The 23,614-nt window shown below is 46.5% G+C and overlaps 2 protein-coding genes across 9 annotated transcripts in view; one reads left to right on the forward strand and one right to left on the reverse strand.

The window, feature by feature from the left end:
• The window catches only part of RFX1 (regulatory factor X1), a 36,198-nt gene extending 33,827 nt beyond the window's left edge, over window positions 1–2,371 (forward strand). For all 6 annotated transcript variants that reach the window (XM_072602123.1, XM_072602122.1, XM_072602124.1 and 3 more), the window contains 2 exons: window positions 9–54; window positions 242–2,371. In XM_072602123.1, coding sequence (XP_072458224.1) covers window positions 9–54; window positions 242–408 — 213 coding nt within the window. In that variant the 3' untranslated portion in view covers window positions 409–2,371. The remainder of the gene's footprint in view (window positions 1–8; window positions 55–241) is intronic.
• Window positions 2,372–2,573: 202 nt separating this feature from the next.
• Window positions 2,574–11,434, reverse strand: DCAF15 (DDB1 and CUL4 associated factor 15). Of its 3 annotated transcripts, XM_072602134.1 has the most exons (13): window positions 11,270–11,434; window positions 8,494–8,591; window positions 8,219–8,354; window positions 7,850–7,956; window positions 7,597–7,736; window positions 6,983–7,153; window positions 5,795–6,220; window positions 5,597–5,688; window positions 5,373–5,501; window positions 4,838–4,923; window positions 4,315–4,419; window positions 4,121–4,236; window positions 2,574–3,196 (listed from the first exon to the last, which is right to left on the reverse strand). In XM_072602134.1, the coding sequence occupies exons 1-13, from the start codon at window positions 11,399–11,401 to the stop codon at window positions 3,141–3,143; spliced, it is 1,794 nt and encodes a 597-aa protein (XP_072458235.1). In that variant the 5' UTR covers window positions 11,402–11,434; the 3' UTR covers window positions 2,574–3,140. The 3 variants fall into 3 exon arrangements, with proteins under 3 accessions (XP_072458235.1, XP_072458233.1, XP_072458236.1); XM_072602132.1 differs by having other exon boundaries at window positions 2,574–4,236; window positions 11,270–11,417; XM_072602135.1 differs by lacking the exons at window positions 2,574–3,196; window positions 4,838–4,923 and having other exon boundaries at window positions 11,270–11,417.
• Between the last annotated feature and the right edge of the window lie 12,180 nt (window positions 11,435–23,614).

Genomic DNA, 23,614 nt, shown 5'->3' on the forward strand with positions numbered 1-23,614 from the left:
CTGTACAGTTTGCCAACCTGGCCAGTTCCTTGAACCCCCTGGATCCTGACAAAGGTAGGAAGGGCATCTCCCACCTCATGAGGAACTTTGGATACCTGGGTCCTCACCTCGTTTGGGCACCAGCTGTGGGGCAGGGTGGGCAAAGGGGCCTGAGTATCCCAGCCTCATTGGAATGGAGTGGGAGTGGGGAGGAGCTCCTGTCTAGAACAAGCCCTGAACTCAGACCCCTCCATGAACCCAGATGAGGAGGAAGAAGAGGAGGAGGAGAGTGAAGATGAACTGCCCCAAGAGATCTCGCTCAACGCCAGTGAGTCGACTGCCCTCAGCTCCGAGCCCCTGGAGCCCCCTGCCAAGTTGGCAAGGACTGATGGACGGGGCATCTTCGTGCAGGCCCTGCCCTCAAGCTAAAAGCCCTGGCTATTTGTTGGGGCTCCCCAGGACTCTGGCCCTCAAGAGGGCAGGGCAAGGGCTGTTTCAGGGGCCACCTACCCCAAACCCACCTTGTAACTGTGGGAATCCCATGAGCCCAGGCTTCCAGCAAAGGAGAAGCCTGGCCTCACCAGCCTTCTACCCTTCACCCCTACTCTCCTTCCCCCAACAGACACCAAAGTCCCAGCCAGACTCCAGACTTCCCTGTAGCTCATGGGACTTGGTGTGTTTTTGCTCTGGCCCTCATTGTGGGGCAGGATGCACCCCTAGCTACTGAGGGGGGAGCAGGAGAGCTCCTCAAAGCAGGGAAGGTATTGGCCCTGCACCCCTCGCCCCTGCAAACCCACCCCTTCCTGTGGCCTTTGTTTGCCCCTGCGGGGTACAAGGGGTGGGTGCCAGCACAATCCCAGGGCAAGAACCACTTGGCTGCACTGGAAGGATTTTTTTGGGGGGGGGTCAGGGGAGCTGGCTCCTCGATACTGCAAACACTGACACAAAAGACAAGACGTGCCTTAAGGAACAAACTGAGTGTCCTGGCTGGCAGCAGGCTCCCTGGAGCAGTGGGCATGGCCTGGATCAAGAGGGAAAGTGGAGCATCTTCTCTTCCCCTGGCCACCTGCACAGGCCCAGAACTGTGCCAAGCCTGGCCCAAGGAACTGTCTGCCCTGTAGGGAGACAGCTCCCTACAGTGGACATGGTGGCTCCCGGGTTTCCTTCACCCTCTCCTACTCCCTGGAACTGATTCCAAGCTCTGGCTTTGCACAGTGGCTTGCCTCCCACCCCAGACTGTCTGGGGCTTAGGGGATGCTGAGCTGCCACCTCGGACACAGGTAGTATGGGTAGGGGGAGGGGTTGTTGCTCTTTGCAAGAGCACCTGCTAAAATGCAGAGGTCCCTGTCACCACCCAGAATCCTCCCTCCCCCAGTCCCCCTTGCTTCCCTTCTTGGTTTAAGTGCAATTAAAGCAGTTCCGGGCACTGCTTTAGGTGAGGGCTTGTGGGTCAGGGGCGTGCCCATAAGTCTCCTTCCCTGACCCCCTATTCGGCACCCTCTGCTGTGAGGGAGCATTGTAGGCCTCCATCAAGCCTTGGGAGAGGCCCTCTCCTTCACAGGCTGAATCTCCACCTCAGTACCCTCCCTCTGCCCCATCCCACCCAGGCCTGGAGTTGTGGCAGGACCCTCTCCCTCCTCAAGGGCAGGGGAGAGACAGCTGATGGGGGGAATGAGCAAGAGAGGCTTCTTTGTTCCCTCCCAGCTTCCAAAGATCAGTGCTAGATTGACACTGCCCTGAGAGCTGCCAGCCTACCCCAGCTCAGGGAGATAAGGCCAAGGTGCCTCCTCCCAAGTGTGGCCAGCCTCCCCTGGAGCAGGTAGGCCGGCAGGGGCCTGGGTAGCCCTCACTCATAAAGATCACCCCCCTACCACCCTCCCTCACCCCCTCAACAGCTGCCCTCTACGATGCTGGTTTGTCATGGAATCTTCTTAGCTATTCTAGTTTTCCAGAGATCTGTGCTTTTGTAATGTAATGATCTAACCCTCTCTCTAAACCACATAACTATTGTGCGATTTGTGAGTGATATCCACTCAGAGTTGGTAGCTGTTGGGGTTTTTCCAACCATCATGGCCTTATTCGTTCCAATTTTTTCAGTGTTTTCAACATGTGAGATAGATGTTTATGGCAAAACAAAAAACAAACAAAAAAAATCTGACCTTATTGTATAAAAAAAAAAATCACTATTTTGTGTGATCCAAGTGCAGCAGCTGAGGGGACTGGCCCCCCACTCTGCTGGTGGCTGGTGCCACCTTGGGCCCAGGCAGCCAGGCCCTCTTCCCCGTGGTGGTGAAAGTGTCAAAGCGTGTGGTAGTCTAGAGAGCCCAAGCTGTTTTCTACCTTTTTGTAGTCTTTCTTAAAATACAATAAATTCTGCTGTGTTATTTGGCTACCAGCTGACTCCCTCAGGTCTGGTGTCTGTTCCACAGCTTTGTCCTATAGCCTCCTCTGCAGGTCAGGTCTCTGGTTCCTGATCACTCACCCCAAAAGCACAAATGATATTCCCAACTTTAGGGTAAAGATGAGCAGCAGAGCCAACTGCTGGGGGACGGGGGGAGGTGGGGTATATGACCCTGAAGGGAGTTCACACAGGCTCAGAAATTAAAACATTTATTACATGAATGGGAGGGAGGGGGCAGGGAGAGGGGTCAGCTAACTCGACCTCCTCCAGGAACTGGCATCCACAACTGGCAGCCAAGAAAACTTTTAGAATATACATGAAACCAAAGGCCCAGGCCTGGAAGGGAGAAGGGGGCGGGGAGAAGCTGAGTCTCTTGAAGCTTCTCTTGGCCCTCTTCCCTGTGCCCAGGGCTGACAGGGCTTTCTTTGCCAAGGAACTCAGCAACCTAGGTAGCCCTGGCCACTTAATCCCCAGGGTTCCCTCCCCTGCCCCCATTTAAATAGGCATAAATAAAAGGGATCTGGGCTCCAGGGCTCCTGGGGGGCCTTACCTTCCCCCAGCCTACCCCACCTTCCAAGGGGGGAGGGGGGAAGGCGAGCCAGAGCCTTTCCTCCCCCCTACCCCCCACCTCCCAACCTAATACTAGGGGACAGGATGGGAGAAACAGAAAGCCCCCAAGTAACAACAAAATCCAACCCAAAACGAGGAGGTAGTATCGAGTCAGTGTCCAGAGCAGTGGGTGCCATAGCCCCCGGGCTCCTCACAGCACAATCCATGTGTACCGCTCGTTGTCAGCCAGGACCTTCAGGGAGCAGCCTGGAGGGGGTGGGACACACACACATACACACACACACAAGACAAGTACATCCCAACTTCTTTTGGGCACCCTTTCTGCCTCTTGTTTATAGGCTCAAAGGAGTTAAGCTGGAATGGCCCTCAGAACATCCAATCCAACCCCCTTACTAAAGCACAAAGAGAAGACACTTGGCCTTTTTTTTCACACAGGAAAGATCACAGGATTTTAAAGAGTTGGAGGGGCCGTTCTACTGAGGCCCAGAGGTTAAATGACATGCTCGAGGTCAGACAGGAAACAAAAGAGCCAGCATTTCAATCCAGTGCTACTTCTAGGATAAAGGATATGATACACACTATCAATGTAGCCAAACCTTTATGAACCCATTTCTGCTTTGTGTCACTGACACATCTCTGGGAGGTCCCAAGTCCCCATAAAGTTCATTCCTATCATAGGAGTAGGGCAGCCCCTTGTCCTAAAAATCATCTCATAGTGTAAAAACATAAAGGCTCCTTACCCTATTCATTTTAGGATCTGGCGACCAAATTCATTGAAGGTCGCTCCATCCTTGCCCTCCACAAACTCTTTTCTCCCTCAGTCTTCCCTTTCCAGACTGGATTCCTCTTTAGCCTGTCCTCAGGAGCTCTCCCCCTCTACCCATCCCCTACTCCTCCATTGGCCCCCTCTATCTTTACTGCCATTAGTTTTGGGGCCTTGTCTAGTTCCATTCTATCTGGAGTTGGGACAACAAGTCCTAGGCACAGTCCTAGTGTTGCAGTTACAGATCAATGATTGATACTTGAATGAACAGGGCCTTTATATGAGGGGAAGGGCAGGTTTTTAGGCGGGCCTCTGTGCCCTCAGAAGTCAAAGCCAGATAAGAAGACCGACAGGCCAAGCAAGCAGAGGAAGAGAACGCTGGGTCGTTGAGACTGCCTGAGCCCCACCTTTGTGCAGTGCCTCATTGGTCATCCTGTTGACATAACGGCCACTGTTCTCAGGCACAAGCCACTTCATCACCATGTCCACACAACTCTTTCGATAGGAGCTCCAGACACTGCCACTGGAAGGAAAAAGAAAGCTTGCACAGGATTCTGTGTGGGACAAGACCCCTTCCTTTTTAAATCAGCCTTGGCCTCACCTGGTCTGCCCTTTGACCTCAGTGAGATCACCCACGCTGACTGTAACGAAGATGCCTGTGTTCAGGTCCCAGGCCACCTTCAAGCTGGTATGATAGGTCTTTGGTCTAGAGGGCAGGACAGAGGATAAACTGAGGCCCAGGGAAAATGGCTTAGACTATTGGGGAAGGGGTAGAGTGGAGAAGAGTGGAAATGAGAGGGTCACAGGATTCTGAGATGCAAGGTACCTTAAAGGCACCTCATCCAAGCCCCCCTTCTTATAGATGGGGAAAACTACGACCCTGAGAAGGGAAGCACTAGGCCCGGGATCACCCAGCTACCAAACAGCAGAGAAGGGCTCTGAACCCAGGTTCTCTTGACTCCAGATCTACTGCTCTTCCGACTGACCCATCAGAGTATCAGAGCTGTCACATGGAAAGCTAAGAGGCCTGTGGTAAAGGCCAAGGGGGCAGTGTCATCCTTTGCTTGGTCTGTGGCAGGCTTGGGGTACATGGGGATCAGGCACTTCCCTCCCTGCTCCCTCACCGGAGCTGGGCCTCCTCATTGGGGGAAGGGAAGGCCAGGAGCAGCAGGCCAATGTTGATGAGGACCTGGTTGGTTTCAGGACAGACCTGGTAGGGGAGAGAGCAGGGGAGGACAATGAGGAGAGGCCCCAGAACCCTGGAGCATCGCAGGTTGGAACCCAACAGTAACAGCTTACATTTCTATGGCAATTTAAGATTTACAAAGTACTTAATTCACAACCCTCAGTTGTGAGCAAATATTCCCATTTTAGAGATGAAGAAACTAAAACTTAGGGGAAATGAGTTCTGTAATCACACAGCTAAAAGTATGAGAGCCAGGACTCAAGCCCAAGCCCTTTTGTCTCAGTCTAGTGCTCCTCCCTCTCTACACCAGCAGGTATTCATCCCCTACTCTGTGGAAATTGCTGTACTAAGTGCTGGGGAATACAAAGACAAAAATAGATCAGTCCCTGACTTCAAGAGATTTACACTGCATTAAGGAGACCACACAAAGTGGCATCTTGGTGAGAAGGCTCCCAACCCCAGAGGGCACACACCTCCAAAATGACGATGTCATAGTCACTGAACGAGCAGAACTGGTGGCTCCATGTGGCATCATTTCGGATGACTTCATTAATGACATATTCAAAGTCAAGCGTGAGCTGCTCCACTGTCAGGTACTGGCCCTTTAACGGACAAACAGCCAGTGATATGCAGACACATATGCTCATTCCCCTTTGACCCAGGGTGGCCTTCACTGTCCCTGACCCCTGATGCATACCTGGAAAACTGCCCGTTCTCTCATAGGTCGTAGATTCCTGCCCCGGAGATCAGTCACCACAAACGGAAGGGAGATCTTGTCATCTTCAAACCCTGGAGGTGATGGAAAAGAGGGGATAGGATGACAGATAGGAGTGAGACTTTGGGGTTTGGAGCAGGTCTCTGCTCTGCCCTCCCCTCACCTGCAACCTCTCCTCACCATCCTCTGGTTCAGCCCAGTCCCCAGGCTCCAGCACATAATGGAGCTTGGTGTAGTTGACATAACCCGGCTCTGCAACAGGGGGCATTGTGTCAGGAGGACTGTCCCGGGGTCCTGACTCCCTGTCCAGGGGTGGAGCCTCACAGGGCAGGCGACAGCGGCTGCCTGAGGCTCCCAGGCAGAGGGGCTGTCGGGCCTCCTCTACTGTACCACCCTTTGCCTCCTTGGCCCTCCGGAAAATGTCAGCCACAAATTCCTTGGCTTTGGCAACAGCTGGCGAGGGCTCTGGAGGGCGAGCAGGGGTGGCCTCTGGACAGGGTCCTCTGGACACAGGGGGGTCCTCTCGGCTCGGGGGTCCAGGGGGGTCAGGTGGGGCTGGCGGATGGGTGGTTCGGTCATAGAGAATTTGGCAGAAACTGCTGTCACCTGGAATAGGAGGATTTGAGTAGAGAGAAGCAGATTGGGGGTAAGAACATGAGGGCTCATAGCTTACAAAGGCAAATCAGAGAGCTCTGGGTTAAAACCTGGGCAAGTCATTTCTCTCTGGGTGTCTATTTCTTTAGATGTAAAAAGGGGGACAAGAGACTAAGGTAGCACTGACTTAGATGGTGGTTAAGGCTCCCTCCACCTCTCCATTCTATGGCTCTCATGAGAGCAGGTCAGTCTCTTCCCCTCTCTAGACCTCAATTCTCTCTGCTATAGGGGACTCAATTTAGATAACCTGTAAAGTACTTCCTGGCTATACATTTTATGATCCAGTGCTCCAAGGTAGTAGCATCAAGAAACAGATACAGTAAAGAAAAATTCTCTCTGATGCCTCATCCTTTCACTTAGTCATAGCTTAAAAGAAAGGTGGTTTTACAAAGAAGGGAAAGACATTTTCTAGCCAATAGGGAATGGAGTTGGTGTCAAAGAACTATCATTCTAGAGAGACACTGGATCAAAATCAAATCCTTCTGTTACTAGTAATTGGACCCTGCAGAAGTCACAACTTTTCTGAGCCTCAGTTTCCCCACTTATAAAACAAGGAGGGTGGACTACATGATTTCTAAAGTTCTTCCAACCCTCCAATCCTATGAGCCACCAGGACTGAGCACAGTGCCCGATAAGATGTCTTCCAGCTTTACAAGTGGCTGAGGGAGGGCCGGGCGGCTGGACTGAAGCCAAGGCTTGGGGCCACAAGCCTACCTGCTGAGCAGACAGAGACTGCACAGGCCACCAGGGAGTAACTGGTGTTGAGCAACACCACCTGGTCCTTTTTGAGCTGGAAGGCTGGCTGGAAGGTGGGGAAGGGATAGACCACCTGGTACTTGGTATGCAGCATGAACCCATGTCTCAGGCAATGGGCACTAGGGTCTCCTGAAACACACACACACAGACACACACACAGAGCTATAACAAATGCCTACAGTACATGCTGGCAACACATTTCCACGTGTACTCCATGCAGTAAACATGAATGAAACACATCTAAAACGACCTGTAACATACCCACTCCAAGACATGCCTGTCCCAAGACAAAACCGTGCACCTATGCAACAAGCACCTGCAAATGCACAGGCAGGACACAGGACACACAGCCTTTGATGTCCATGCCACAACTACCAAACACATATGTAACATGAGCATGTTTGCTTAGAGCACACGCTTGGGACACTGTCATGCCTACACTGCACCCTTATAACACAAATACCCTGGTACTCTTTGTACACTAACAATAAGTCTCTTTTCCCACTGACACAGTGTAACTTGTACCACCGCAGGTCCCTGCCCTCGCCTGAGCCACACATAGGTCTACTCACCAGGATGGGCAAGGCTGGCATCTCGGCAGCTAGGGCAGCGGTCTCTGGGTGGCATAGCCACAGTGCTAATGTAGATGTCCCGGTGGTTTTCATCACTCATCATCATCATGTTCATTAGAATCCCATTGGCTGACCGAGTGCTAAGGGGGCAGGGGGCAGGCTGAGCTGAAATCTGTCCCACCCCCCCCCCCTCCTCCTTCCTCCCCAGGTCTATCCCCAGCCTCCCATCATGTCTTGCCCCACAAGCCCTCACTTGAAGCCAAAGACGATGACTTTGGAAGAGTCACTGGGCCATTCGCAAACAGTCAGATACAGGTCACTATAAATCTCTTCATCCTGGAAGAGCCGCACCTGCCTCACCTGTGGGCAGGATTGCACAGGAACCATGAACAGCATTTAGTAATAGAAGGCCCTTTGAGATCACCTCATCCAACCCTCTCATCTCACAGAAAAGGAAGTCAAGTCCCAAGGAGGGGAGGAACTTGAAGAGTGGAGACTCAAACCCAGGCCTCTTTCCTCTTGGCCCAGGATACAGACTGAGAGCCCCTGGCCCAGGGAAGAGAAGGGATGAGCAAGCAGCGAGGAGGCCCACGGAGGGGTTACTCCAGCCCCGCCTTCCTACCAGCTTCAGCTTGCTGTGGACGTTGAATTCCCACCAATACAGGTGGTAGATATAGAAGGAGAAGTCATCGTCACCACTGTTGCTCGTGTAGGAGAGGACATAGCGACCACACTTGGAAAAGCCCAGGAAGATGTGCCTGTGGAGGGGGCACTTTTCTGGCACCTGACAAGCACTAGTCATATTCTTCCTCCCTCCATCCCTGCCTCCGACCTCACCCCTAATTCTGATGTCCATACCCCACCCACCCACCCCATATTGCCCCATCCCAACCTCACCCTGCACAAAGGAAGTCCTCATCCACAATGCTCTTTAAGGATACGCAGACGCGGGGTGGTAGCTTACGGAAGAGCCGAGGGGAGAGTTGCCCACTAATCTGGGGATGGCAAGAGTGGGAGGCAAGGTGTCAAACTGCTTCTCTCTGCTCCAGAAGCAGAGTCCGGCTACCCGGCTCCTAAACCTATACTCTTCTCTTCCCCTCTGATACCCTGTCATTCTGTCACCCTATTTCCCAACTTTCTTCTCTTGGAGAAGCAGCTTTCTAGGTATAACCCAAATTGCCTCAGTCTTTATTGTCCTGAGGCTAATTTACCTGCCCTTTGAACATCAGTTAGCCTTTCCTCCCTTCATGCCTTTGTCCTGCCATTCCCACTTATCTATATCCTGCTGTTTGCATGTCTCCCCTCCTAAAGAGGATCTCTATCCCTACTTTCCAAATAGAGAGAATCATGGAAGCTCAGAGATTAGTCATCCAGACCTGAACTGGAAAGCTCTTGCCAACATCCCTAACAAGAGGTCACTGAACCATTTCTTAAAGACCCTCAGGAAAGGGGAAGCTATTTTCTTCTAAGACAGCCCATTTCCCATTTGGGAGAGCTCTTTGTGAGGGAATGTCTTCTTACATTAAACCTAAGTTTGCCTCTCTGCAACTCCCACCCGCTGCTCCCGCTTCTGCCCTCTGGGACCCTGTGGAACAAACCTATGCCTTTTTCCCCATAGTATCATCTTCAAATATTTGACTACCAATCCTTTTCTATAATCTCTTTTCTGGGCTAAGCATGCCCAATTCCTTTATGTGATTATCAAATGTCAAGGTCTCCAGAACTAGCTTTTTTGGCTGTCATCTTACACCACTGACTCATATGGATCTTATAGTCACCATATCCTCCAGAATTCTTTCAAATAACCTATTGTCCAGCTACACCCCCTTTAATACTGGCCTAGTAAAGTTGATTTTTTGAACCAATATGAAGGACTTTGCATTGATCCCTAATAAATTTCATCTAATTGTATTTGGTCCACTATTCTAGCCTCCTGGAAACATTCTGGGATCATTTCATGTGTATCAATTATCCCTCCCAGCTTCAGAACACTGGTAATACTGTAAGTATACCATCTATACTTTAATCCAAGTCAGTGACAAAAACAATAATCCTGTGAATCCACTACATTCCTCAAATGCAGTGTTCAATACCATTGCTTTCCTTTTCAAGGCTAAGCTCAAGAAACATTCACTGCATGAAAAATTCAATGATATATGTGTGTGTGTATACACACACATGCATATACACATTGTACATACACACACACCCCACCCCAGTCTCCCCAATAACAAAGTAAAACCCTTGAAGGTTAGATTCTTTCTGGAAAGTCTTTTAACCCCTTGAGACTCAGGTGGAGCAGTGGATAGTGTCAGTCCTGGAGTCAAAAAGTCTCATCTTGCTGAATTCAAATCTGGTCTCAGACACTTACTAGCTATGTGACCCTGGGCAAGTCACCTAACCCTATTTGCTTCAGTTTCCTCATCTGTCAAATGAGCCAGAGAAGGAAATCACAAACCACTCCAGTTTCTTTGCTAAGAAAACCCCAAATGAGGTCATGAAGAGTCAGACACAACTAAAAACAATGACTTAACAACTAAGCCTCAGTTTTCTCATTTGAAAAAGAATAGATAATCTTTACCAAATAGTGATAAGGTCTCTTTCAGCTCTAAACCCGTGACTTTCCCTGGCTCCCAGCTGGGCTCACAGTGGGATTTTGTAAGTGTCTGGGAATGGACTGCCTGGACCCTGAACATACTACTAGCACTGCCAAGTTTCCTAGACTTTCACTTTCTTGTCAGGTACTGATGGGACAGAAACAATGTGTGAGTGTAAGTGATCATCTGTGAGTGTAAGTGATCATCCTAAGTGATTGGGAGCCTAGAGAATGAATCTTTGAGAGAGGCTAAACTAAAAGAGACAAAAGGGAATTAACAAGGTCTCTCTCCATGAAGCTCAAGTCAGTAGGGGAGATAAGATCTGTGCATAAGGAACCCCAGGTTTACCATGAACCTGCCCCCATCCATTGCCCTCAACCCCATCCCTGTAAATTCTAAATTTACTCTTGGGTAGCCTCTCTCCTTGCTTTAACAGCGCCCATCACCCCCACATCTCTGACACTAATATTCTCTAGAATGTACTGTCCTCCTCCAACACCAAGCCGCATCACCCTTCCATGCCCAGTGGAAGGCTTCTGCCCTCTAACATGGGCTTCTCCATCACTCCTTTCCTTCTCTAATGCTCTTGCTGCAAAGGTCTCCCCCCTTCCGGGGGCGGCCTCACGGAAGCACCCCTTTCTTCTCCCATCCCTGGAGAGCCCCCTCCCATAACACCCGGTCCCACCGCCCATCCCTCGGTGCCCCTGCTGCACCACCAGGTCTCCATCACACCCTTCCCTGTCACTCCTCCCATCTGCTGAGGCCTTCCTCCTCTACAAAGCGCTTTCCTCCATCACCTTCTCCTCCACCTCCGAGGCTCTGGCCCCTCACCACCCACCTCACCGACCCCCATAAGGGCCTCGTCCCCCCTCCCTCTTTAAGGCCCAGCCCCCCACCCACAATCCTTTCCTTCTCCTCCCCTTCCTCCCCCAGCGTCCTCCCCTCTAAGGCCCTTCCCCCCCCAAGAATGCACACCCCCTCCGTGCCCCTCCCCCCCGGACGCCCTCCCCTCTCCGGTTCTCCCCTCGGGAGCCCCCTCCCCCGCCCGATCCTCCGGGCCTCGGCCGAGCTCTCACCCTGACACGCTCCAGTTGCTTGAGGACGTGTTCCCGCCGCCGCCCTCCGGCCCGCTTCCCTCCAAGGCCTCCGCCGCCTCCGCCGCCGCTCCCGGCCCCGCTGTTCCGCTCCGATTTCGAGCTGGGCGCCATTTTCACCCCCTCCCTCCACTTCCGGAGCAACCGGCCCCGTCGCCCCACCCCCTCCGCCTCTTCATTGGCCCTATCCGAGGGATGCGGCGAGCCGGTTGGAGGGGAGTCGGACCTCGGAGCTTCTTCCCGCTCAACTTGTCCATCAAAGCCATCCCGGATGGTGATTGGTAAACCTGGCGCCGCAGTCGCATTTCGGTAGGCCGCATGCGCTGCCAGTTCCATTGACCCCGCCTTCCCCTTGTTATTAACCAATCAACAAGCAGAATGTGCTCAGCTCCCCTGCAGACAGCTCTTGGTCTATGGGCAATGGAGCTTGTCAATCTCATTATAGAAACGCCCCCTTGAGGCCGCTAGGTTTCCATAGAGACCATAAGAGGCCCTGGCACCCAGGGCTCTCTGTGGTCCAGGAGGGACCTAGTCGCCACTTCTTTGAGGTGTCTGTGGATAATGCCTGACAGACTACACTCAAGTCCTGTTACCCTGGCAACCACCTTGAGTCTTTCATTCATTCCCTCCCCCCTCCCCTTGAATACCTACTGTGGGCTGGGGAGGGAGAGATGAGAACCTGCCTTCAGTGGAGAATGAAAGAAGGTCTGGATAACATCATAAGCAGGTTCAGAGCAAGGAGAGCTGCTCCCCATCTGAGCTTCCAGGTCTAGGCTGCTGCAGTCTCCAAAGCTAGAAAAGGGAAAACTTTGGGGCCCATGGAGTGGTGTAGGGAGTGAGCCAGTCTAGAGGGGTCATGAGGTAAATAAAGGGAGGGGGGAGAGTGCAGTGGAGTAGTGGGAAAGGGAAAAGGGAGTTGGGAACTCAGCCACGGAGAGCCTGGAAGGCTCATGTCATCAGGGTGACTTTATCTGAGGAGGGACAAGGCGTAATGAAGATGGGTCTGGAGACTTGGGCAGGAGAGACTGGTTTTAGCAGAAACTGAAGGTCCAGTTAAGAGGGGATTATAGTAGTCCAGGTGAGAGGCAATGAGACTCTAGGCACAAGTGTGAGAGATGGTGTAACAGTAAAGGCTAAAGGACCTCCCAACTGATTGGATGGGAGGGGGTCAAGAGGATAAGGCAGAAATCAAAGATGACTCAAAGGTTAAGAGCCAAATCAAATGTAAGATCTTTGAGAGCAGGGTTTACTTTTGTCTCCGTATATAGATAGAACATAGAGTAAGTATCAAATAAATAGTCACCAGAGAGGTATCTACTACTATTCTTTTGGTTTTAGGGGGCAACCCTGTAAGTTTTCACTAACACCTCTTAACACTAGCATTTTACAAGCCTGCACTAGTGTACTTCCCTTTTACAATCAGTCAGTAAGTTCTTTAAGCATTTACTTAAACAGGGAAAATGGTAGTAGTAAAATATTTCCCCCAAACATCCTGAAGCACATTCTCATACAAAGATACTAAGAACTTATTAAGAGGAGGATCAGGTAAGAGAAAGTACCAGCTTATAATAGAATAGTAATGAGGTAGGCACATATGTGGGGAACCCACATAGCCATAACAACTCACAGCTCTGGAACTGCAGGATCCTTTCTCTTGAGGATCCTCATAAAATTTACTTAGCGATATCAGGTAGGTTATAAACAGGTCACTCCAGTCTTCCTAAGATAGGCTGAAGCTCTGTTTCAGCCAGCTGGATCAATCCACCATTAGGCTGGATTAAGTGAAAAATACAACTTGAAAATTCCTAAGCTAGTCACTACTCCTAAGGTCTATATCTTCAATCCCTCCCATCCTAGTCAAGTCTCAGCCTATATTCTGCACCTGGTTGTCATATATACACATAACTCTTTAGGGAAGCACTTATCCATACTCCACTTTCAAATCATCAGGGGGAAAGGAATAAATAGTCTCATTGACAAGCCAAGGAAAACCTCTCCACTACCACCTCATAATGATTGCTCTCAACTCTTAGCCAACATCGAGGCTGACTCAAGCAAGTACCCAAGAACCTAATCTAGTGCCATATGGCATCTCTTCCCACAGTTCTCTAGCATGTTGCTCTGACATCCTTACCAATCACTCAGGACCAAATGCATTTCTCATGCTACCTAGCTCTGACTCACCGACATCTAATAACCAGATCCCATAAGAAGTCTGAGAAAGCGTATTAAAGTGCAATGTTCCTTTTAAGAGTGTTGCTCCAGGATTGGAGTAAATAGATCCAGGAGGACAATTTATACAATAATAACATTAAAAGAAGAACAATTTTTGAAAAACTTAAAAACTCTGACCAATGCAATGACTAATCGTGATTCTAGAAGACCCATAGGGAAACATGCTGTCCATGATGAGAGAGATGATGGACTCAAGGTGCAGATTGAAACTTAAGAGTTTTTAAACATAACCAATGTAGGAATTTGTTTGGCTTTAATATGTATATTGGTTGCAATGGTTTGTTGGGGTTTTTTGTCTTTTTTTTTCCTCTATTGAGGGAGGAGGTAGGAGGGGGGAAATTACATTTTTGTTCATTTTTTAAAAATTAATTTTAAAAAAGAGTTTGGGGGGGGAAGTAGAGTTTTGGACGTGATTTAAGACATCCAAGGCCCTTGACTTGCTCTTTAAATAGTTAAGTATTATACCATTTGCTATGTTGAGCATATCTCTTTGGTAGTATAGTAGGCCAGGGCTTACTAGGCCAGGCTGGTAGCTCGGTACTGAGACTGGAATAGAAGGTTTACTTAGTTTAAGAGGGAAAGACATTCAGAACAGAGAAAGGATATTCATCAAGGATAAAGCATTGAGTTAATTATGCACAGTTTCCCAGTGATTCTGCTGGTCTGCCAATCTATTGGAAGGAGTTTCAGGAAGAAGGCCATGACTGCTAGTGCCCTGGATTTTCTATTCATGCAAGAGAAACCTTTTTCCCTTGTGCCAACCAAGTTTCAAAGACATTTTTAAATGCCTTTTTCAGAAAAACTAGCCTAACTGTATGGAATAGGGCCTTAGAAAAGTTAGCCCAATCCACATGGTAAGAGGCCCTGGTAGATACAATTCCTTCTATCTTAGATGCCTAATAAAAAGGGAAAGGGAAAACAAAGGGGAGTGACAGTTTCAGAAGGTGGCCAGGTATTATACAAATATTTTCTCATCTGATTCTTAGAACAACACTGCAGAATGGAAGGTATTATAAAATCTTATATCCATTAAGGAAACTGAAGCTTTGAGAGGCTGTTGCCCAGAATCACATTGTACAGTCGAGAAGCAGAATTCCAGCCCATCTCTAGCGGAAAACGATGAATTCAGTTTATGACATCCTGTGTTTGAAGTGTTGGGCAGTATATCTAGGTGAAAATGTCCATTAAGCAGGACATGTGAGACAGAAATTTGGAGGATGAAGAAACAGATACCATGTACATTAAGGTGATAACTGAAGCCACATATAGTAAAAAGCATATGGAGAGGAGAGGAGAGAAGATGAGAGAAGTCCCAGGAAAGGAGAGGAATCCTAGGGAAAGAGAAAACTCTAGGGGACACCCACATTTAGAGGGTAGGAGAAAGAATAAAAGCCAGTGAAAGAGACAGAAAAGCAACCAGTAGGGTAGAATATAGAACTATAAAAGGTTAGTATAACATGTCAAGAGAAGAGAAAAGTATCCAGGAGAGGGGATGGCCACCAATGCCAAACGCTGTAAACAAACCAACAAAGTCAAGAAGGATGAAGACAGGGAAAAGTTATTGATAAGGAGATCATGGGTGACCTTTAAGAGTGAAACTTTAGTTGAGTGATAGGGTTAAGGATTGATTAACTGGGTGGGAGAAAGATAAGGCAGTGAGTATGAATGATTCTTAGAAGTCGGTGGATGGAAGGGAGGGGAGAGGTGCTCCAGAAGGTTGGAGATTTGAGGAAAAGCCATTTTTTTTTAGGATGGGCAGGTATAATTTTAGACTTCATGTAAAGAGATAGCAGTAAAGAGAAAAAAGAGAGGGAGTAAGAAAGGCCCCAAAGAAGATGGGTTGGAATAGTAACAGCAAAATTCAAAATTCAATTCAATTAACAGATTTCCTATGCATATTCTAGCTCAAGGAAGTCTTACAGGTCTTTAAGATAAAAAGATTAGCTGTGACCCAGTCCTTACCTTCTAGGAGCATAACTGGAGGTGAGGACAGGGAGAGAATGGCATGTGAATATGCCCCTTTTCACAAGTTTACATAGACTAATGAAAACTCCCTGGCAATTGGGAGCTGTCTGTCATGGCTGCATGGAGTTTGGGCAAGGGAAGATCTCTTCTTAGTTCATGGATTTTAACTCAGATGGTCCTGACTCCAGATTCAGAGCTCTATCCACTGTACCACCTAGCTCCCTCTACGTGATCCCTGTGTTGGTCCTTGAAGGATGAAAAAGATTTTAATGAGTCATGATGAGAAGACAGTACACTTCAGCCATGGGCATAGCCCGTGCTAATATACCTAGGTAGGAGGTGGCAGGACAAGACCAGGTAAGACTTTAGGATTTGTGGATAATACAGGTGAAAGCCTAGAGAAGAGGAGGATCCCCTCCTCAGAGATAGTTAGAACAAAGGAAGAGTCCATGCATTATGATACAGAAGGACTAAATTAGGGAGGCATTGTGGTGAAGAGGAAAGAATGCTAGATTTGAGATCAGAGTACTGAGTTCAAATCTCAGCTCTGGGACCTTTGAAACCTTGGTCAAGTCACTTACTTAACTTCTCTGAATCTCAGTCTTTTCATCTCTAAGATGAGAGGGTTGGACTACATAGTCTCTGAAGTCCCTTCCAACTATGTACCTATGAGGAAGGGAGTTGAAGAAGCTAATAGAGGTGGCCTAGATTTCTACAATGTAGTCAGGAATATAATAGCTAGCGCCTCCTATGTGCTGGGCACTATACCAGCACTTTACAAGTATTATCTCATTTCATCCCTACAATAACCCTAGAAAGTAGGTACTAGTACTATCCCCATTTTACAGCTGAGGAAACTGAGGCAAATGGAAGTTGAGTGAGTTGTCTAAAGTCACACAGTAAGTATCTGAGGCTCAATTTGCACTCAGGTCTTCCTGACTCTGAGCCCAATACTTTTATCCATTGCACCACCTAGCTGCCCCAATAGAGAACATCAATGGTAGTCCTACTCCTGTGGCACACAGATTACTTCCAGACCCACTTATACAAGTGAATAAATTCCATTTAAAAAATTTGATATCACCTTCAGGTTATTTTTTTTTTCCACTTGAGTTTTACTCCAAATGAAAATGTAGATGGACCTCATTTTTGGAGACATGCCACATAGCAGAAAAACCTTGCTGAACACTGAGGACCAGGAAGGGGATATTTCTTTGTTTAAAGAAGACAACTTTATATAAGGGCATTTTAGACTTCCTAGGATTTAGAGCTGGAAGGGAGCTAAGAGATCTTTAGTTCAATCTCCTCATTTCACAGATGAGAAAAATGAGGGCCAGAGAGGGAAGGGGCATGGTGAGCACAGCCTACAGGCAGCCACGGCACTACTTACTTGTGTAAGAGCCCTCTCAGTGCATTCAATCAGTTGATCAACATTTGTGAAGCATCCACTGTGCCAAGCATTTTGCTAAGCCATTCACGATGTCCTTGACTTATGCAGAGTTTGATATAGAAATTTGGTGAGTTCAGTGCCTGGCTCACAATCTCCCTCTCTACCCTAAATCTTGCCCTAATAATAGGAGACTTCAACACATGTGTTAATGCTCTATTAAATACTCTCATGTTCCAATTCCCCAATTTACTCAACTCTCATCACCTACTTGGATGGGCACCCTGTTGAGGGCCAGGGTGGAGTGCGGTTGACAAGATCAGGATGGACGTTCAGGGAAACTGTTCTTTGAGACTGTGCTTATTATCATCCAAAATGGCTCTCCATGCCCCCCAGATGGTGCTGTCTCCGGGAGACAAAGAAGAGAATTACTAAAAAGCAGGGATATGTAAAATAGATGCCGTCTAGGCTCACAGTCTTTAAGATAAGACTGATTAAATCACTAGGGCAGGAGACAAGCAGAATGTCACGTAGGCTTGCAGTTTCTGTCTATAAATACCCGGACCCTCAGATCAATAAACAAAGTTGGTCTTTCTTCTCCCGCCTCCCATGTCTTTCTTCTTCACCACATCACTGAGCCATGTGGGGACGCAGGCCTTCTGCCACAGCACACCTTTGATATTTCTATCACTCATGAAGTGTTCACTTCCATAATCAAGAATTCTGAAATTCCTTTCTCTGAACATAATCTCCTATCATTCAATCTCTCCCTAAATTCCACTCCTCCTAAGCCGATTCCTCATCCTCACCATGACCTCTAATCCTTTCACCCTCCAGTACTAAGCCAGGCCATCCTTCCTATCCTTTTTCATGTTCTCCTAGCTTCCCTATCTCGACCTCTTGCCAACTCAATCAATTCTATATTGGCCTCTACCCTTGAATCCCTTATATCCTCGACCTATCCCCACCAGGCTTTGAGAAACTCCAAAGCCTGGGTCGTTCCCATCATCTACCTCCACTGATCCCCCTTATATATTACTGAACAGAACTAGAGTAGTTACTCAACTGCGCTGACTAGGTCTACTATAACTCCATGGATTTTTAAAATAAATTTTTATTGATAGCTTTATATCCCTCTTCCTGAAAGTCAATCTTTATTACAAATACCTTTAGAGAAAAAGAGGAATAAGTGAAAAAAATCACCAAAACCAATTAATACATCAAAAAGATCTGATATTCCATGCAATGTTCTATACCTATGATGATCTTATTTCCCTGATGGGTCCAATTATCATCTCTGTGTAGATAATTCTCAGATCTATGTATCTAGTCCTAGCCTCTCTTATGACCTTGTCTTCTGTGACTAACTGCATGGTCCTGTGGATATCTGATATTCAACGTGTCCAAAACAGAAGTCATTATCTTTTTCCCAACATGACATCTTTTCCAAACTCTTCTATTTCCTTCAAGGGAACCATCATACTCCTAACTACCTAGACTCATATTCTCAGTTTCATCCTCAACTCCTCATACTCACCTCACATATTTAATCTGTGGTCAAAATTTGTCATTTATACCTTCATAACATCTTTCATACATATGTACCTATATACATATATACACACTCCACTCCATATATGTGTGTATATATGTATGTGTGTATATATACACATATATACATTAAACACACACACACACACATACACACACACCATTCCACTCCTGTCTATTTTCTTCTCAGTTGTCCAAGAGATCTGAACATCTGACCATGTCACCCCCAAACTCAATAAAATCCAATGGCTCTCAATCACAACTAAGATCAAATATAAAACCCTCTATTTGGCTTGTTAAAGCCTCCTTTAACTTGCCCCCTTCCTATCTTTACAGTCTTCTTATTCTTTTCTCTCCTTCCTGTACATTATGATCTGGTGATCAGGTCTTTTTACTGGATGTCCCCCATGCCTGGAATTTTCTCCCTCCTCATTTCTACTTCTTGGCTTTCTTCAAGATTCATCTCAAATACCACATTCTTCAAGAGATCTGTCTCTGTTCCCCCTTTCCTCTGAGATTATTTCTCATCTACATTGAATACACCTTCTATATCCATTGAATGTGAGCTCCTTGAAGGCAGGGACTGTATTTGTATCCCTTTATGTGTATCCCTAGTGTTTAGGACAGTGCTTGGCACCTGGTAACTGCCTAATTAATAAATGTTTGTTGACAGACTGGCCATGGATCTCTACCTCTGCAAATGAGGAGAAACCCAACCCTAACCCTTGGGCCACAACTTGCTCTTTATAATTTCACAACATTCATTTTATTTGATTTTGTTGTTGTTTCCATTCACGTTATTATAGTCATTGTGGATGTGTTTTCCTGGCTATGCTTACTGATAATGTTTAGTATAAAATTTTGGAATAATCTCTTTGTTCTCTCTGAAGCAAACTCAGAGGGTGCCTCTTCCTATGTCAGCAAAAGCCAGCCAAAGCTGACTCTACATTCCTTAGGAGATCTTTAACCTAAGACACTATCTTGAATAATGGGACTTTCCTTTATATCTTATTATCTATAGACATATACTATGTTATGGCATATTAATGGTAAAGAAAATATAGACATCTTAGGTTGTAATTTCTATTGAACTTGGTTTACCCTTTCCTATGTCAGTTATCTGTTTAGGGCAGGAAGCCTGCCACTCACTAGTGGTGGGATTTCCTTCCTTGTCACCGAGACATATGTTTACCCAGCCTGGAATCACAAGGCCTGACCAACATTACTTTGTTAATTGTCTTGTCTTACTAAATTTATGATTTGTTCAACTAGGAGAGGTCCTTTCTCACAGCAAAATGTATATAAGCCAGAAGATTTCTGCATTGGGTAGCCAGAACATTTCTGGCTCCGTAATGCATTATGTTACCATTGTCTTTAATAGGGAATTGATTAATTAATTAATTAAATCATAAAATGTATGCATTTAGCCTGTTGCCTTTTCTTTAACCAAGTTTTCAGGTCAACATTACTTAACTCTCTATCAGTTCATACAGTTCCTTCTATGGTTCTCTGTATTCATAATGTTTGTAATTTCTTACAATACAGTAATTATATTACTATGATACATTCCACTACACTCACGTACCACAATGTAGCCATTACCTAATTGATAGGCATCTACTTTGTTCCAATTTTTTGTTACCACAAAAAGTGCTGCTATAAACATTTAAATGTTTATGGAGCCTTCCTTTTTTTTGTCAATTATCTCCTTGGAGTCTAAGGAAGACCTAGCAGTGAATCTCTAGGTTAAAGGTTATGGACATTTTAGTCACTTTGCATAATTTCAAACTGCTTTTCAGAATTTTTGTTATCAATTCACAATTCCACCAACAATGCCTTAGTACCCCTGACTTTCCACAATCATTAGAAATTACCATCTTTTGAAGCTTTTGCTGATTTGCTTGGTGTGAGGTGAAATCTCAATTAATTTTTATTTCTTATATTAGTGATTTGGAGCATTCTTGATTGTTAATAGTTTGTAATTCGTCCCAGTTTTATCTAATCTCAACTCAGCCCTCCTTTCAGCAAAGCAATCCGTTTACTCCTCCCTGACTGATTCTCTAGCTCATTCATCACAATACCTATTCAAGACCTTCTCTTTGCTCCTACAGCCTCCCATGGCACTTCTTTCCCCTATCCTCACCTCATTTCATCCTCACATCAAGGCCATTTTCTGTGAGCTTCCTCTTCTCCCCTCTTTCTTATCTCAAAGCCCCTAGGCAATATCCTCCACTATTTCCTTCTTTACCCCAGCCTCAGATGAAGTCGCCCTTTTCCATGCCGTGATGAGCTCCTCTACATGTACCCTTGACTCCTTGATCTTCTTTGATGCTTTCTCTTTCTTATATCACCATAGTATCCCATATATTCTTCCCCTTTCCCATCTTAGAGAATTCCCATTTGGCAGAGAATACTTTGATCTCATGCTTTCTCTGTTGTTTCCAGCATGTTGCCTCCACAATCATCACTCCTCCCCCAACCTTCAGTCTTTCCATATCTGGCTCCTTTCCTGTTGCCTACAAACATGTTCAAATCTCCCCTATCCTGGAAAAAAAATCTCACTAGATCATACTGCCCCGTTAGCTATTGTCCTGTATCTCTACTCTCTCAGCTAAATTCTGTGAAAAAGCAGTGCCCCCAATCGCTTCTTCGAATTTCTTCAAAACCATTTGCAGTCTGGCTCCTAGTCTTGTGACTCAAATGAACCGTTTTCTCCAATGTTATCAATGTTCTCTTTATTGGCAAGTCTAGTGGCCCCTTTTTAATTCTCCTTCTTCTTGACTTCTCTGCATTATTTGACACTACTGGCCACCCTCTCCTCTTAGACACTCACTCTTCTCCCTCCTAAACCTGTTTTTTGCCTCTAGAGCTCTGTTCCCTTCACCCCTCAGTGCTTTCCCAAGATAGTACCCCGACTCTGATCTGATTTGCTTCCCTCCGGCTTCAGTCCAACAATTAGCCATTTCAACACTACACTGTCCTATACCACTGAATATCTTGTCCTATCCCTGCTCAATTTTTCATACCTCGGTCCTGAGTTATTCACATCATCCTATTCCTCCACTTTCAAGTTGCTGAATGCAACTGGAGGAAATCTTCCAGTTGTGCTGAATGGGCATATTACAAACCATCATCAAATGGGCCCTAATAATGTGTAGCAAGGCAGTCTTTTTATTCCTCCTTTGTCAATTTCCTACCTCATTCCTTCCAAAAGCTATCCCAGACCTCTTCTCTTCTCAAACCCTTTCACATCTTCTCCTCCCACTCTCTGTCAGCTCATGAACTTGACTCTCACTTTACTGAAAAACTTGAGATACTTCTACATGGGTGCACTCCCATACTTTCTCTTCACCTCAAAGCCCCTTGACAAAATGTCCTTCTCTCTCCTCCTTTTACCTGGTCCTTGGCAAGGAGGTAGCTCTTCTCCTTTCTATGCCTAGCCCTTCTACATATGCACTTGATCTGATCCCCTCCTTTCTTCTCTAGCACATGGCATCCTTAATCATCCTACCTGGCTAACCCCTCCTTCTTAGTTGCTTGCTGACTCATCATCTACTCCATTTCCCAATTGTGGAAGTTCCCCAAAGTTCTTTCAAAAGTCCTCTTCCATCCTCCTAATTTGTCCTTCTGTCCCCTCTCTTGGTGCCCTCATCAGCTCCCAAGGGGTAAACTCTCATTTCTATGTAGATGACTCCCAAATCTTTATGTCCAGCCTCCTCCAAGCTTCAGTCCCAGATCACCAATTGCTAATTGGACATTTCAAAATGGAGGCCACAGAGACATTTTAAACTCAACGTGTCTAAAATGGAAATCAGTATTTTCCCCTAAATCCTTTCCGCTTTCAAACTTTCCTGTTTTGAGTGAAAGTCTCACCATCCTTCCAATGTCTTAGATCACAATCTTAGCATCATCCTTTTCCTCATCCAGTCATTTGTCAAATCTTGCCAATTCTTTACCACATCTCTTGAGTCTGACTACTCTTTACTCAACTTTACTACTTCTTGAGTTCAGGTGCTCATCACCTGTCAACTCGGTTATTACAATGTCTTCCTCATTGGCCTCTCTGACTCAGTGCTCGCCATCCATTCTATTACTGCTGCCAAAGTAATTTTCCTTAAGCAGAGATCTGATCATGTGTCTCCCCTACTCAACTAACTCCAGTAGCTTCTTATTACCTCTAGGATAAAAAGAATTTCTTTTGTTTAGTTTTTAAAGCCCTATACAAACTTGCCCCAACATATTTTTCAAACGTTATTGGACATTATTACGCCCCCTCTGTGAGCTAGCCAAACTGGCCTCTCTGCTTGTCATACAGGACACATCATTTCCTTCCCCATGCCTTTTGTATTGGCCATTTCCCATGCTTGGAATCCATTCCCTCCTTACTTCTGTCTCATGAAGTCTCTTTTTTCCTTAGAGATGTAGCTCAGGCATCATCTTATGCATCCAACGCCTTTTCTGATCCCCCCCACCTGCCAGCGCTCTCCTTCCTAACTACCTTGAATTTAGCTATTGTATGTATTTTTATTCATTTGTTTTGTATTTATGCTGAATATTTTTATATGTACTTATTGTTTGTGTAAGAACATTACAAGTAGGGATTATTTTATTCCCTAAACTTTTATCCCAGGCACCTAGCACTGGACCTGGCATATTGTAGGTGCTTAAGAAATACTGGTTGTTCTCTCCTTTTATCTGTCTGACCCACTCTTCCTCAGTCTCTTTTATTTGACCATCATCCATTTTATGCCCTCTAATTGTGGGTGTACCCCACAAGGCTCTGCCCTGGGTGGCCCATTTTTTCTCTTTCTACACTCTCTCACTTGGTGATTTCATCAGTCCCCATTGGTTCAATGGTTCATCTCAGTGTAAAAGACTCCCAGATCTATATATACAGCTCTAGACTCTGCTGAGCTCAAGTCCCAAATCGCAAACTGCCCACTGAACATCTCAAAGTGGAAGTCCTATAGGTACCTGAAACTGTCAAAATGATTTTCTTATGGCCTTATCATGCTATTCCCTTCCTCAATGAACTCCAGAGGCTCCCTATTTCTCCTGGAATTTAAAGCTCTTCCCACATCTAGGAAAGGGAATTCTTCTTTTAGCCCATAGCAATGGTTTACATTATAAGGCTCAAAGCCCCCAAATAGTAAAATCTTCTGCCTCAATTAGATAACTTAATAGAAGCT

Source organism: Notamacropus eugenii, chromosome 4 (assembly GCF_028372415.1).
Source record: "Notamacropus eugenii isolate mMacEug1 chromosome 4, mMacEug1.pri_v2, whole genome shotgun sequence".
Lineage (NCBI taxonomy): Eukaryota > Metazoa > Chordata > Mammalia > Diprotodontia > Macropodidae > Notamacropus > Notamacropus eugenii.